Source organism: Giraffa tippelskirchi, chromosome 4 (assembly GCF_054371585.1).
Source record: "Giraffa tippelskirchi isolate mGirTip1 chromosome 4, T2T-mGirTip1v1.2.pri, whole genome shotgun sequence".
NCBI lineage: Eukaryota > Metazoa > Chordata > Mammalia > Artiodactyla > Giraffidae > Giraffa > Giraffa tippelskirchi.
Window position 1 is genome coordinate 43,816,083 of NC_137278.1, and position 14,830 is coordinate 43,830,912.

The window sequence follows — 14,830 nt, forward strand, 5'->3', positions numbered from 1 at the left end:
AGTATTATCTCATTTCATCATCAAAACAACTCTATGCTGGAAGCACTGTTATTACCATTACCATGTTACAGATGAGTTACTAAGAGATTATGTAATTTGTCCAAGGCCACACAGCCAGAAAACACATGTTTTTTATCCATACACAGATCTGAATGCTCCTCAAAGCTATTCTAAAGTTTCTTCCATAGGGCTGGAGAGCGGGCACAATGGGCTCTCCTCTATTGCTTATGCAGTTAAGACTATAGTAAGATTAAATTAATAGTTTGGAGGTTGGGCAGAGAGAAAACAAAAAGGTACCAGACTCTAGATTCCACAAACATTAGCAGAAAGTAACTCCAATGATTTAGAGCAGAAGTTGATAAGCTTTCTTAAAGGACCAGATAATAAACATTTCAAATTGCAGTGAACCAGTCTATGTATTCAACTCTGCCATTTAGTATGACAGCAGCCATAGATAATAAACAAATGGACATGGCCATATTCTAATAAGACGTTATTTATGAAAGAGGCAACTTGGATGAGGCCAAAGTAGCCAATGACCTAGAGGCATACTGAGTCTGGTGTAAAGACAACTGTTATGTAAGCACTACAATATTCAACTATGTCATAAAGACAATCCACTATTTTCCTTAAACCATCACAATTGAGTTTTGCACAACTGAACTTCACATAAAATAAGCATTTAAAATCTCGATAAAATACTACACATAACAATTCCAGTTTAAAAAAAAAATCAGTCCATGAAACACTAAAATAAAATTACTAAAAAAGTAACAACTCAACTTATTCTCTATTAAAATTACATCTAGGCCTTCCAGGTTTCTCAGTAATAAAGAATCCACTTGCCAATGCAGGAGAAGCAGGTTTTAGTCCCTGGGTCGGGAAGATCCCCTGGAGAAGGGAATGGCAACCCATTGCAGCATTCTAGCCTGGAGAATCCCAAGGACGAAGGAGCCTGGAGGGGCTAGAGTCCATGGGGTCTCAAAAGAGTCAAGCACAACTTAGTGATTGAACAACAACAAAATTACATCTACCTCTAACAATTCATCAAGTGGAAAAGAAGACTGTTATTTTGTTTCAAAGAATAAGGTTTAAAATTCACATAAACTTGTCATAAAAAGTTTCAAAAAGTAAAACTTTTTGCTCCACCTCTCCCCTCATTCACTAAGATTTCAGCACTTGACTCCCTGTCTTAACCATTTCTCTTCCAATTATTTTCAGTGTCTCAGCAATTTCAAGAGCCACATAGATAATTTGTCTCTTAGCCTCTAAACTCCCTAACTGCCCCCTTCACTGCTAAAATTCTTTTCCTCCATTCCATCTCAACCTTCAACTGCTATGGTCACACCCTAATAGCTACAAGTCTTTAAAGAGGAATGAAAGCCCCTCAAGGTATCGACACAAAAAGAAGATGACCTATTTTACTTAAATTTATTTTAAAGAAAGAAGAGAAATTAAGGCATACTCATATTTAACATACAAAGCATATTAATTAAAAACACACTGAAGTTGTGCGCTTATTTTAACTAATACACAAAGGAGACCACCACTTATATATTGTCATTAGTGCTAATCACATCCTCCAAAATCAAGCATCTCACTCCGACTCTTACCTCCCAGTTTTCCAGCTAATTCACTCTGGTATCCCAATCTCAACAACTATTGAATCTTTTTAACACCTTACAATTTTTATCCTCTTCACTTTTCTATTGACCAGCCTATCTCTTATGTCCTTATTTTCCTCCTCTTCTATCCTATACTTCATGGTTCATCACTATAACCACTCCTCATGCATTCACTCCCAATTTCCTTGCCCTTCTTTTCCTCTGTTATACACTCCTGATATAACCCATCCCTGGTTAAATCCAAGTTTGCCTACTCCATGCCTGCATCCAAGCACTGAACATAACATAACTGAATTAAAATATGCAAACTTGCTGGTGCCTTCACTTTAAATTAATGACCACAATGTTAAGAACATCCTCAGCACTACTTAGTAATCCTTCCATATTTCCCCACCCAATTCATTCTTATTTTAACAATTTCAGACCTCCTCTCCTGTCAATCCTTCAATAACTTTCTGTTACCTCCTCCTTGGATGATGACCCCTAATACTATTTCCTTAAGAAAACAGAAGCCAACAGAAGAGAACTTCTACATCCTCCCCCATCAAATCTACCAACCTAAATGCTTCTCATCCATGTACTCTGCTTCCCTCCTTATAACAATGAATTGTCCCTGATTCTACTTAAGTTCAGGGCTTCCCTGTAGCTCAGACTGAAAAGGATCTGCCTGCAATGCAGGAGACCCGGGTTCAATCCCTGGGTTGGGAAGATTCCCTGGAGACGGAAATGGCAACCCACTCAAGTATTCTTGCCTGGAGAATTCCATGGACAGAGGAACCTGGCAGGCAACAGTCCATGGGGTCGCAACGAGTCAGACACAACTGAGCAACTGATAAACACACTACTTAAGTTCAGCCTTTCCATTTGTGTGCTGGATCCTGTTCCCTTTCTCTCTTTCTCCTGAAGTTACTTCCTCTCCCAGAACATCATCAGTTTTTCCTTCTTTACCAACCATTTCTATCAGCATTAAAAAATGCTGCAATATCTTCCATGTGAAAGGTACACCCTGACCTCTTGTCCTTCTCCAGGTACTCCAGTTCTCCATTTTGTAGCAAAATTTTCCAACGAAATTATCTATACTGACTCTGTATCCACCTCCTTTCCTCTAATTCAATTTAATTATGCTTTCATCCCCATCATTCCACCCAAAGTGAAGTGAAAGTCACTCAGTTGTGTCCGACTCTTGGTGACCCCATGGACTAGAGAGTCCATGGAATTCTCCAGGCCAGGATACTGGAGTAGATAGCCTTTCCCTTCTCCAGGGGATCTTCTCAACCCAGGGATCAAACCCAGGTCTCTCACATTGCAGGTGGATTCTTTACCAGCTGAACCACAAGGGAAACCCAACAATACTGGAGTGGATAGCCTATCCCTTCTCTAGTGGATCTTCTCAAACCAGGAATCGAACTGGGGTCTCTGCATTGCAGGCAGATTCTTCACCAGCTGAGCTACCAGGGAAGACCCAAACCATTCCTCAATGTCATCAACTCTTTCCAACTTGCAAATTCAGTGGTCATCTTGCTCAACCTCTAAAAAGTATTTGACACAGTGAACCACTCTTCTCCTGATACATTTTGTACTTTGTTCCTTGGAAAGCACACACTCCTAATTTCTCTCCTACCTCACTATTGATTGTTTTCAGTCTCCTTTGCTGGTTCTTCCTCTTCCTCCCCTCCTCTATATGTTGAAATGTCCCAAGGCTCAGACCTCAGTTCTCTTAATCTCTATGAGCGCTACAGAAAATTGCCTATAGCCCTTTAGTTATAAATTCTGTCTGTAAACTATGAGACTCTGACCTCTTCTCTCCCTTGAGCTCAAGATTCTTAAATTAACTGCCTAATTAAAATCTCCAGCTGGGATTCATGTCAATGTATGGCAAAAACTACCACAATATTGTAAAGTAATTAGGCCCCAACTAAAATAAATAAATTTATTTTTAAAAAAAATAAAATAAAATAAAATAAAATCTCCAGCTGGATGTCCCAAGCTTTAAGAAAGCAAAGTCAATTCTTGATTTCTCCTTCACAACTAACTTTCTCCTCCTGGGTGTTCCCCATTCCTGTAATTAGTATTACATTCACCTGGCTGCTCAGGCCAAAACCCTAGTCATTAGCGATCTCTCACTTTACATCATATCTAATCCATCATTAACTCCTGTCAACTACACCTTCAAGAAATTTATTTCTAGTTACATAGGTTTATACTGTTGTCAAAACTTATTTCACTACACACTTTAAATTGATGCATCTTATTGTATGTAAAAGTATAGTTATACTTCAATAAAGTGTGGTAGGAGCATGTGTATGTGTTACCAACATACATCCAGTCATTTCTCACCACCTCCACCACAACCTCTGCTACTTGGACTACTACAATAGCATCTTAGCTTCTATTTTTACTCAGAACAGTTCATATTTCACAAAGTATCCAGAATAATCTTTTGAAAATGTAAATCATATTACTTTCCCGCTCAAACCTCTCCAATGGCTTCCGATCCCACTTAAAATCCAAAAACCTTACCGTGACCTCAAAACCACATGTGATCTAACCCCTACCTACGTCTCAAACCTCACCTGTTACCATTTTACCCCTTGTTTGACTGTGCTGCAGACACACCAACCTTCCAGATACTCCTAAAACACACCAAGCTTGTTTTCAATTATTATCATTTTTTAATGTATTTCAAAAGTAGGTTCTTTATATCAAGGCAGATGTTCCTCTAATTCATTCCACTAGAGCAACAGAGAAATGCTTGCTTAAGTCACCCAAAGCAGTGGATTTGAATAAGTACTTATTAATGTAACTTGGCCTTCATAAACTCAAGTTAATATTCACAGTGCATGTAGCATTCTAATGTCCAACTGGAAAACTAACTTGGGATCAATTACAGAGGGCCTGGAACATCAGATTAAGGAGTTCATATTTTATCCAACAGGCTAGCGTCACACACTTAAGCTCTGGAAAAAGCTACTTTTTCACTTTTCAAATCCTGAGGTCACAGCTGTGCAAAAACTTGTGGAATAATGGAGAAAATGAGGGGTTACTTTCAGGGATATAAACCCCTTTTTGTACCTCTAGAATTCTGAACCATGTGATTGTGTCACCTATTTTAAAAATAAATTATAATTAAAACTATATTTAAAAATAAGAAAAAGGAATTCTTACATGACAGAAAAACCAGAAACCAACATATGTATGCCTTTTGGGGAAAAGTTTATGGTACTTTAAATACTTTTTAAAAACTCACATAGAAGAAATATAAAAACAGATAAAATATGTTCACATATGTAGACGATATAGAGATATACACAGAAAATATAATACATGCTCATAATAGTTCTCATCATGTATTAGGGAGCTCCTATCAGAATTGAGTTCTGCAAACTAAATGATCATAACCACAACTTGCCAACTTTCAAGTAGTTTTCTTAAACAGCTGAATAGCCATTGAGAGCTCATACAAGTCTTCTCTCAGAAATCTAAAGACCTACTGGTGATATTTTTTAAAAAGAAGAAACAAACTAAGAGAGGAAAGAAACAAGTGAAGAGAGGAAAGACAGCAAAGTCTCTTTGTCACAGAGTCATCTCTAGTGGCCAGTCTCACCACTTGCCAACAGCTACATCAGTTAAGTGAGATTAATAATTAAATGACTTGGGGACAACAATAAGAGAAGGGGAATATAAACACTTAACATATTCAAATTTACTGGAACCTCTACCTGGTTATCAAGAAGTGATGAGGAACAGGACTTAACAGTATAGTATCCTCTCAGATGAATAAAAGTCTTTCTGGTTTTTGTTCCTGACCTAACTTCTAGAGCCACTACATCAAGAAAGAATTATAAATTAGACACGTTGAGCTAAGGAAACATACTATGTTGGGCAAATGCAAAATACTGTAAGACAGCAACAAAGAAAAGTGTAAGCAAGCAGAAACCCCAAACCCCTTAAATAGAATCCATCCTTTGATCAAGGGTAAAACGCTGTGAGTTTGCTCATGGCCTAGATCTTAAAGATGGCTTCCTGAAACCCTTACCTTCATCCTGTTACCTGTCACACCCAGGTTCATAACCTACAGCCATAACAAGAGAACATGGAAAACATTTCTCCTCGCCTTAATCACAGAAATAACACGTTCTTCCTAGGAAAACATACCCTGATTCCCATTAACCTCTTCCATCAACACACTATGCCCTTCTTGAATCCTGAAGTTTCATATTCATTCCCTTGGGTTTCAAATTCATGCAGAAATCAGTATACTTTATCCTGAAGTCATGAGTGGGCACTTAGGCTGAAAACATTATTTTAAAATGCTGTTTCTTAAACCTTAATATGATATAAAGAAAGTGAAAGTCGCTCAGTTATGTCCGACTCTTTGCGACCCCATGGACTAGAGAGTCCATGGAATTCTCCAGGCCAGAATACTGGAGTGGGTAGCCTTTCCCTTCTCCAAGGGATCTCCCCAACCCAGGGATCAAATCCAGGTCTCTCACAGTGCAGGCGGATTCTTTACCAGCTGAATCACAAGGGAAGCCCAAGAGTACCGGAGTGGGTAGCCTATCCCTTCTTCAGGGGATCTTCCCAACCCAAGAATCAAATTGGGGTCTCCTGCATTGCAGGCAGATTCTTTACCAACTGAGCTATCAGGGAAGCCAAGGTGTGGATCTCATTAAAATGCAGATTCTGATTCAGTAAGTCTAGGGCAGGGCCTGAGGGACAGCAGTTCTAACAGATTCATTCCCAGGTTTCGCAAATTCTGTTTCTCAGAAAACACTTGGAGTAGCAAGGTTCTAAAAGGCATGGCACGTGTATACATAGTTTACTTACAAAGGCATAATCCTAATGGAATGCTGGCTGTTCTTTTTATAGTTTATTCCTTCTTCTCTAATTTATATTAGATCTATTTTCTTATCCTCTCAACACCTGCAATTTATCTTCAAAGCCTGTTTCCCTTTACTCAATTGGCATCTATAAATTTCCTTCCTCTACTCTTATTTTCCATACCCTCAAAACAATACCTAAAATGTATATGTAACTGAAAACATGTATGTTCTTACTATGTGTCCAAGTCTATTTTTATTCTTATGTCCTTTAAATAGATTCTAATTCAGCATACATATTCAGTAATTTAAAAATTCTTGCAAGCATCAAAATGAGGCATTAAAAATAAAAAAAGAGAGCTACAGGATTTAAGTACAGAAATTTGGCCTAACCTGTATTTATCACAAGGACCTTATGCAAAGTAAAGCAAAAAGAATATTAACTAAAACTTACTACAACAAATTTTTATATAATGAAAAGATTTTAAAGCTCTATTTAAGGATCCACTTATAAATAAAATTCCAGTACATCAAACAAATATATTATTCTTTGGGCACTGTCACCTTATTAACTTTAAACTGTATTTTTAAATGAGATGGGGGAAAATGCAAAATATTTAGAACTACATGTCTAAAAATTCTACAATATTCAAATGCTTCTGTGTTAAGGCCAGACCTTATCATAAAGATCTAATTTAATAGGTATACCATAATGTCCAACCCTAAAAGTAATTGAGCCATCTGTTCATCAATAATCAAGTTAAATTTCATTCTTGGCTTTTACCTTGAGACACATTAACAATAACATACATAGTTCTCAAGGAAAAATAAAATCCAGGAATGATGCAAACTGTGGGGAAGAAACTCATGTTGTGAATAAAGAATCACCTGATATGTTCTATTTCCCTTAAGAAAAGAGATTCAAATTTAACCATCTTATAGTTGATGCCCCCAGTATAAGACTAAGTTGAGAATAACTTGTAATCAGGAACTTCCTCATGTATTCCCTAGTTGAGTTAGTCCTCCAAGCCAGAAACTTGGGTGTCAACCCAGACCTTTCCCTCTCCCTCATCCCCATCCTTTTCAGATCCATAATGAAATGACCATTAATTATTATCCATTTTGTGTCCTCAGTGTCTCTCTATTCTCCCCACTTTCTCTGCCACTGCCTTAGTCTAAGCCTCTTCTCTCACCTTACCTATTGCAATAGCTACCCTACCGTCACAGCCTCCAGTTACCCTTTCCACTATGATCCTTACTTCACACTGTTATCCAAATGATTTTCCAGAATGAAAATCTAAAGTCAGGATTCCCTGGTGACTCAGACGGTAAAGAATCCACCTGCAACGCAGAGACCCAGGTTCGACCCCTGGGTTGGGAATATCCTCTGGAAAAGGTACTGGCTACACACTCCAGTATTCTTGCCTGGAGAATTCCATGGACAGAGGAGCCTGGCGGGCTACACTCCATTGGTTCGCAAAGAGTTGGACAGGACCGAGTGACTAACACTTTCACTTTTCTTCAAATCTAAAGTCTCTTCTGCTCAAAACCTTTTAGTATCTCTCCATCACCCACAGAATAAGGTCCAAGGCATGTATAACAGCACTTCACTCCTGCCTGCCTCTAAAACATCATAGCCCACTGCATTCCTCCCACTTTACAGCCCATCATTATCCAGTTACACTGTATGAATTTCCGGCATACTACACACCTCCATGCTTTTGCATAAGCAGTTGCTTCATCTAGAATATCCTTCATTTCTTCCCCTTAAGCTTCCTGGCCAATTATTATGAACCTTTCAAAACTCAGCTCAGCTCCCAGAAAGTCATCCCATACCATACCCTTAAAGAGTTATTTCCTTCTCTGCTAACTTTGTAAGTAAAAATGGCATTTGTTGAGCATTTACTATGTGCCTGACATTGTTCCAAGCATTTTACATGTCTTAACTCATTTAATCTTCACAATTACCCTTTCTGTGAAGCGATACCATTATTACCTTTCTCAATATGAAAATTATCTCAGAGGAGTAAATAACCTGTCCCCCCAAGAATATCTAACTGTTAGGGGATGGAGATAGACTAAGATCCCTAGATCATACATATTTATATTATTGCACCTATCACAGAGACTTCATTTACATGACCTGTCATTGCCCTAGACTCCTTGAGGGTGAACTCCTTGAGAGTGGGGATTATTTCATATCGAACTCTAAAGCTACAGAGCCTAGTATAAAGTAGGTAATCAGTACATGCACTTCTTGAGTTGCACATAAAATAACATTCTAACAAGTTTAAGAGAAAAGCATTCGGAAACTAGTTTCCAAATACATATTCAGATATGCTTTAAGTGTTCCAGAGTAGAGCAAGTTGTTTTTCATCTTATAAAAAGAGAGATTAATACAGACATGAGATTACAGTCTGTGTGAACAATGAAATGGACTTATTTTTGCAGTAATACTGCTTAATCACCGCAATAAATCAAAACCCAAAGTACCATTTTCTTAAGATTAACTTGTTTCCTCTAATAAGAATAGTAGTAGTTTAGTTGCTAAGTCGTGCCCAACTCTTGCAACTATGGACTATTGCCTGCCAGGCTCCTCTGTCCATGGGATTCTCCAGGCAAGAATACTGGAGTGGGTTGCCATTTCCTTCTCCAGGGGATCTTCCTGACGCAGGGATCGAACCCAGGTATCCTGCGCTGTAGGCAGATTCTTTACCAACTGAGCTACAAGGGAAGCCCAATAAGAATTCTTCTTGCTTATCATCCAGGGCAGTGAAAAGAAAGCCCCAAATTTACTTTGCTCAAGTGGAAAGCAGCAAATCATAGACCAGCACTACTAATTGCTTCCTTAAGTCTGGCCAAGAAATGTATCTCATTAGGCAATTAAAATAAAACACAGTTGCCTGACTAAGCATATAACAAAAGAATTTCTAAGATTGTGTGGACTGGCATTCTATTAATCAGATACTGAAAAATTCTTTATTTTAAGCAAAAGAAAAAAAAACAGATCAGCACCACCCTACAAGAATAGATTTCTGTATTAAAACTCTATTGAAACATAGACATATGTGTTAATCAAAATATATGCATATGTTTACAGTATTTCAATAGCCATTTTTATGTCTCCTTAAAATTATAAAAATCAAAGCTATCCTAACACTAATGATGCAAGACCTCAAGACCAAGTCTGCTGTACTTAGTGTGCTCTCAAAGTTAACAGTCCTCTGAGCCACACTGAAGTGCAGTAATTAAAACCCACAGGAATGGTACCAGCAGCAACAGTGCACACCATAGTATTTGTGAGAGTCATCTGCACCCCGCCCAGCTTTTACACACTTGTGCACTGCAGAAAGGTAAATCTGCTGTCAGAAGCAGCAGAGTGTAGGCCACAGCACAGCAAACTCTACACACAGGCACTCTTACCATTTCTTGGTACATTCAACCATCAGCTCCTGGTAGGAGGCCACAAACTGGAACTTGGATGCGTGTTTTCCCACACGCTGTAGTCTCTTCCAAACTGAAGCCATGATGATCAGTCAAAACAGTGGAGCAGTCCTGGGTTAGCAACACAGCAGCTTTAACAAAGCAGAAGGTCCAAAGCAAAGGAGCTTTGCATGTATGTCTGTACTTTAAAAAACTCAACTACAACTTGAAATGATGTTTGGGGTCCATAAAGTCTTCTCCCTGTTTCACAGGGTAAATCCCATCCTAGATGAATGGCCCAGTCAAGAAGAGTACGACACACATGACAGGATGAGTGAGAGGAGGTTCCCTCATGGAGATATCACCATTCCACCTCGGGGGCTATATGATATGTATTCTGGAGGACTGAAAAGCAAAACAAAGAGAAAAAATATGAGAAGAGAAGCATAAGAAGTGACTAACCACCCACGTCAGATAACACTGCAACAGACAACCCCAGTTCTCCAGCATGTTTTTCAAACAATGAAACAAAACACTAACCTCAAAAGCCAGTAACGTCAAGGATGCAAGACACCAAGGAAGAAATTACAACTCACACCACAGACGTGGAGCAACACATCAGGTAATCAGCATCAACAACAATTGAGAGGCGAAAGCCGGGGCCCTACCTCCTTCTCCTAGCATCACAGAAGGGCGAGCAGAGCGGGAAAGTCTACAGATGCTGCTTAATGCCCACCGCCAGTCAGAGGAAGGAGTGGAGTATTTTAAAATAAACTTTATTTTTCAGGTGCTAATTAACAGCTCTGAGTCCTAAAATAAGTGCGTGGAGCAAATTAAGGAGCGGGGAAGAATGCTGCTGCTGAGTCGGAGGGGGAAACGGATGGGAAAAGAGGAGTGGAGGGAAATCTCAAGACAGAGAGGGCAGTGTCCCGGCTCCAGGCCACTTGGGCTCTCATTCACCTTCGCTGCCAACCGGAGGGAAATGGAAACTCCTGCCTGAGCGTGAAGCAATGACCAAAGGGGCAAGTGCACGGTGCGGGGTGCGGTGCCTCCCTCCCCATTCTCCGGGAATAGTCCTCCGGAGCCTCCTTTCCTCCCGCACACAGCCCAGACCCCTGCCCCCAGCGGAGGCAGGCGGTGGCTCGCCCGCAGTCCCTGTCACCCAGGCGATGCCAGAAGACCCCAGCCCGGTACCCGAGCCCCGGCCCCGCAGCACGTCCACTCCCGCCCCCTCCTCACACCTCTAATCCCGCTGTCGGGCTGAGTCTGGCCCGGTTCCCTCCTCAGCGCCGCTCCTCCGTCGCCGCCGCAGCAGAAGCCGCCGCCGCCGCCACCGAGTCCTCCATCCCCGCCGGAGCCACATGGAACAGCCGAGCCAGCCGCGGCGCTCCCGGGAGCCGGGGTCTGCAGCCCCTCAGGCGGACAGCGCGCCTCACGCCCGCCCCCTCCCGGACGCAGTAGCCCCGCGACCGTCCCCCACCCTACAAAACCCTGCCAGAGCCGCCGCTCAGCGCCCAGCACCCCCTCCCCCGCCTTTCTCCTCCGCCACCATCATCATTACCTCCCCCGCCGCACCTCTCACACTAACCCTACCCACGGCGGCTCAACCTCCGTCCGCCCCGCCGCCATTGGCTGGGCCCCGCGCTTGCTCCGCCCACCCCGGCGACCGGGCCTTTGAGGGACCGGGGCGCCTCATTGGCCGAGCAGGGTGCCCATCACAGAGCTCCACCCCACCCCCAGTTCTGGAGGTGTTTTTCCGCCAGGCGGAACGCGGCGTACAATCTACCCTTCTTTAAAAAAAAAAAAAATTGGAACCCTCTAAGGACAATCCCTCCCATTCCTCTGATTGGCTTCAAGAGGGAAGCGCTAGGTGGGAGGAGTAAAGAGTGTTTATAGTGATCTGGAAGGTGGTTGCTGAAGGTGGATGTCGGTCAAAGGTGCTGGGCGGGGTTTATAGCTGGAGTCAGAGCAGAGCCCGGGACTCGGTTCGCTGCAGCTGTGAGCTGTGGAGCTGCTGTGGTTTTCTCTCCTGTTCTCTATCCCCACCCTAGGAGTTGGGTGTGCCCTCTCTGCCACTAGCTGCTAGGGTGTTTGCGCACACAGCTTTGGTTTAACCTCCTGGGATTTTTCCTCTGACCAACAGTAATGACCTGGCCAAGCCCCTCCCGAACATTCGATCTGCTGGTGAACCAGATTCAATAACCAAAAGTGAAGTAGCTCAATCGTGTCCGACTCTTTGCGACCCCGTAGACTGTAGCCTACCAGGCTCCTCCGACCATAGGATTCTCCAGGCAAGAATACTGGAGTGGGTTGCCATTTCCTTCTCCAGGGGATCTTCCCGACCCAGGGATCAAACCTGGGTCTCCCGCATTGCAGGGAGACGCTTTACCCTCTGAGCCACCAGGGATACAAAATGTTCACTATTCGATTTCTTGTTATAATTCTTAAACGTTTCTATGAATCTTAGTTTCTCCTCTTCGCTATCGATCTTTTTCCCTCTGGTAGGAATTACAGTTGATTTTCGGAGGGTTAGCATATAAAAAGAGTGGTTATGGGCAAAGAAGAGGATGAAATAACCTAAGAAGAGTGTAAGGGCAGGGGCACTTAACCTTGTTAAAGGAGCCAGGCACCCTTTTGAGAACGATGATGAAAGGTATAGATATTTTACCGAGGAGAAATAGGTGCTATCCTAAGACAAACATTTGCTTTCAATTTTAGGTAGTCCACAGACCTCTGGTGTAGACAAAGAAGACAAAGAATGAACTTTGGGGGGAATCTCAACATTTGAGGAAGAAGTAAAGTGGGAAGGAGACAGGAGGAAATGGTCAGAGAAGTAAGAGCACCCTACAAGCAATGGGTCAACTGAGAAAAAAAGGGAAACTAACATATGGAAAGCAAACAAGCAAGATGAGTCCTGGAAATAATTAGAGCACATTCTTAATCTTAACTAAGGATAGAGAGCAGGATGTGTGGACAAAATAGCTTGAAAGGTGTTACCATCTAGGGAAGGATTCTTTAAGGTCAGGAAGGAGGGCAGTGATGGGTGAGAGTTGAGCTCATCTGTAGCCATGCGGAGGCAAGAGAAAGGAGAGAGAGACTGAAGAATCAGCATAGATTGGGAGACATAGAAGGCTTGAATCCAGTATCTAATTCCATTTCCATTTGCAATAAAGAAAGTGATCTAATAATACTACAAGAACACAGTGTACATTTTACAGAAAAAGGCATAGATATCACTTATTTCGTTATAGTCTTAATTTTAAAATATGAAAGATAACCATAATAATTATATTGATTCTGATTTTGTGTACATCTTAAAGTTCTCTCGTGTCCTTCCTGAGTGGCTTACTAAGTCACTGTAACCTACATCTATTATGATCTCATATAGTGATATATTCTGCATCATTAACAGACTCTAAGTGTATGGATTTTTTAATGGCTAATTTATAGAAATGGTCATAACCTATTTTAATCTGTGGTGTCCTTCAGTAACAACCCAGATGATAATCAGGAGAGGTTTGCATCCTATTTCTTATTGTTATTCTTCAGAAGTTCTCAGACTTTCTCATGTGGTTATTCTGGTTTCTTTTAATATTTTTTCCCTTCCTAAAAAGGAAGAGGGGACTTCCCTGGTGGTCCAGTGGTTAAGACTCCATGCTGCCAATGCAAGGGGCACAGGATTGATCAGGAAGGAAAAAAAGCGTGTGTGTGCGCACACACACACACACACACACACACAATTTTTTAAAAAAGGAGAAGGAGTGTGTAGGACCCTAGGGAATCTTTCTCAAGTTGTGGGAAATTTCAAGAAACTAAGAAAGATTTTCTTAAATGACAGCTCTTCTTTTTAGGGGAAGTATTTCTCTTGGATATAAACTCTTCTTTTTCATCCTAGCTGCAAAAGTAGCTAAGAAGAGCCCAAGTTTAGAAATGGAGGAATTAAACACAGACCTTAACACTGTTGCTAAGCTCAAGTTCATAGGCTCCTGGAGACCCCACAGAGCAGCTACTTCTTCCCTTATGACTTTTTTTTTTAATAACCTGCCTGCTAACTAAATTTATTAGAGAACCTTACCTATAGAATATTTTAAGATCTTTCTATCCACTTAGCTGATACAGAATACCAACTGAGTATTGATCACATGAAATGTTATTAATGGCACATAAAAGGTACAGTCCCTGCTCTCAATGAATTTTCAGAAACAGATGTTCAATATACATGCAGGAAATTAACACAAATCACTTCACCTCTCTGAGTCCCAGTTTCTTATTCTGTCAAACAAATAATCATTCTTCCTTTCTGGGATGTTGAGAAGATGGAAGATAAGTATGTAAAGTGCCTGACATACAGTAAACAGTCAATAAATAGCAATTAATAATGTACATCATTGTGTTTGTTAGCAAACAGAGTTAAAAATAATACATAATAAACATCAAAAATTGACCTTCAAGAATAACTTGGGCAATACTTAGTTGTTACCAAACATCACTGCCTCAAGGAATAACAAATCTCAAAATAAACTACTTTCAACATTATTTGTCTTCCATTAAACTCGGTGATTACCTAGAGTGGAACACCAATAACCTATGTATACTCAGAATTTTTTAATACTTACTAATAATTCACTTATCCCCAATCCCCATGACCACCTTCCATGCCATATATCATCTGAGATCTTTTGGCATTCTAGAAATTACCTTTTTCTTAAGGTTCCCATTTCTCCTACCTACCAGTATGTACCAGTAAGTACATCCTACTGACCCATCCCACTTACAAACTGTGTTTCTGCCCCTTTCTAAACCCCCATTTACTCAGGTCTTGATTTATCATCTCCTTCCATCACAGCCTTAATCTGCATGTAATACACCTATGGATGTAAGTAACTTTAATTGTCCTGTCCATTTGACCCAGGTGTTGACTGTAAATTGTTATAGCTGTTCTACTTAAAAGATTCAACATTT

General features: G+C 40.9%; 1 protein-coding gene across 38 annotated transcripts in view; it reads right to left on the minus strand.

Moving 5' to 3' along the window:
• The window catches only part of EHBP1 (EH domain binding protein 1), a 392,290-nt gene that overhangs the window by 350,384 nt on the left and 27,076 nt on the right, over nt 1–14,830 (minus strand). For 16 of the 38 annotated variants that reach the window (XR_014081759.1, XR_014081760.1, XR_014081758.1 and 13 more), the window contains one exon: nt 9,869–10,273. The exons of 6 other annotated variants lie outside the window; for them this stretch is intronic. Coding sequence is in view for 29 of the 32 variants with exons in the window: in XM_081588411.1 (XP_081444537.1) it covers nt 9,869–9,972 (104 nt within the window). In the remaining 3 variants the exon portion in view is untranslated. Of the gene's footprint in view, nt 1–9,868; nt 10,274–11,109; nt 11,496–14,830 lie in introns of those variants that run through there. 16 more of the 38 variants (XM_081588410.1, XM_081588397.1, XM_081588414.1 and 13 more) reach the window with 3 other exon arrangements.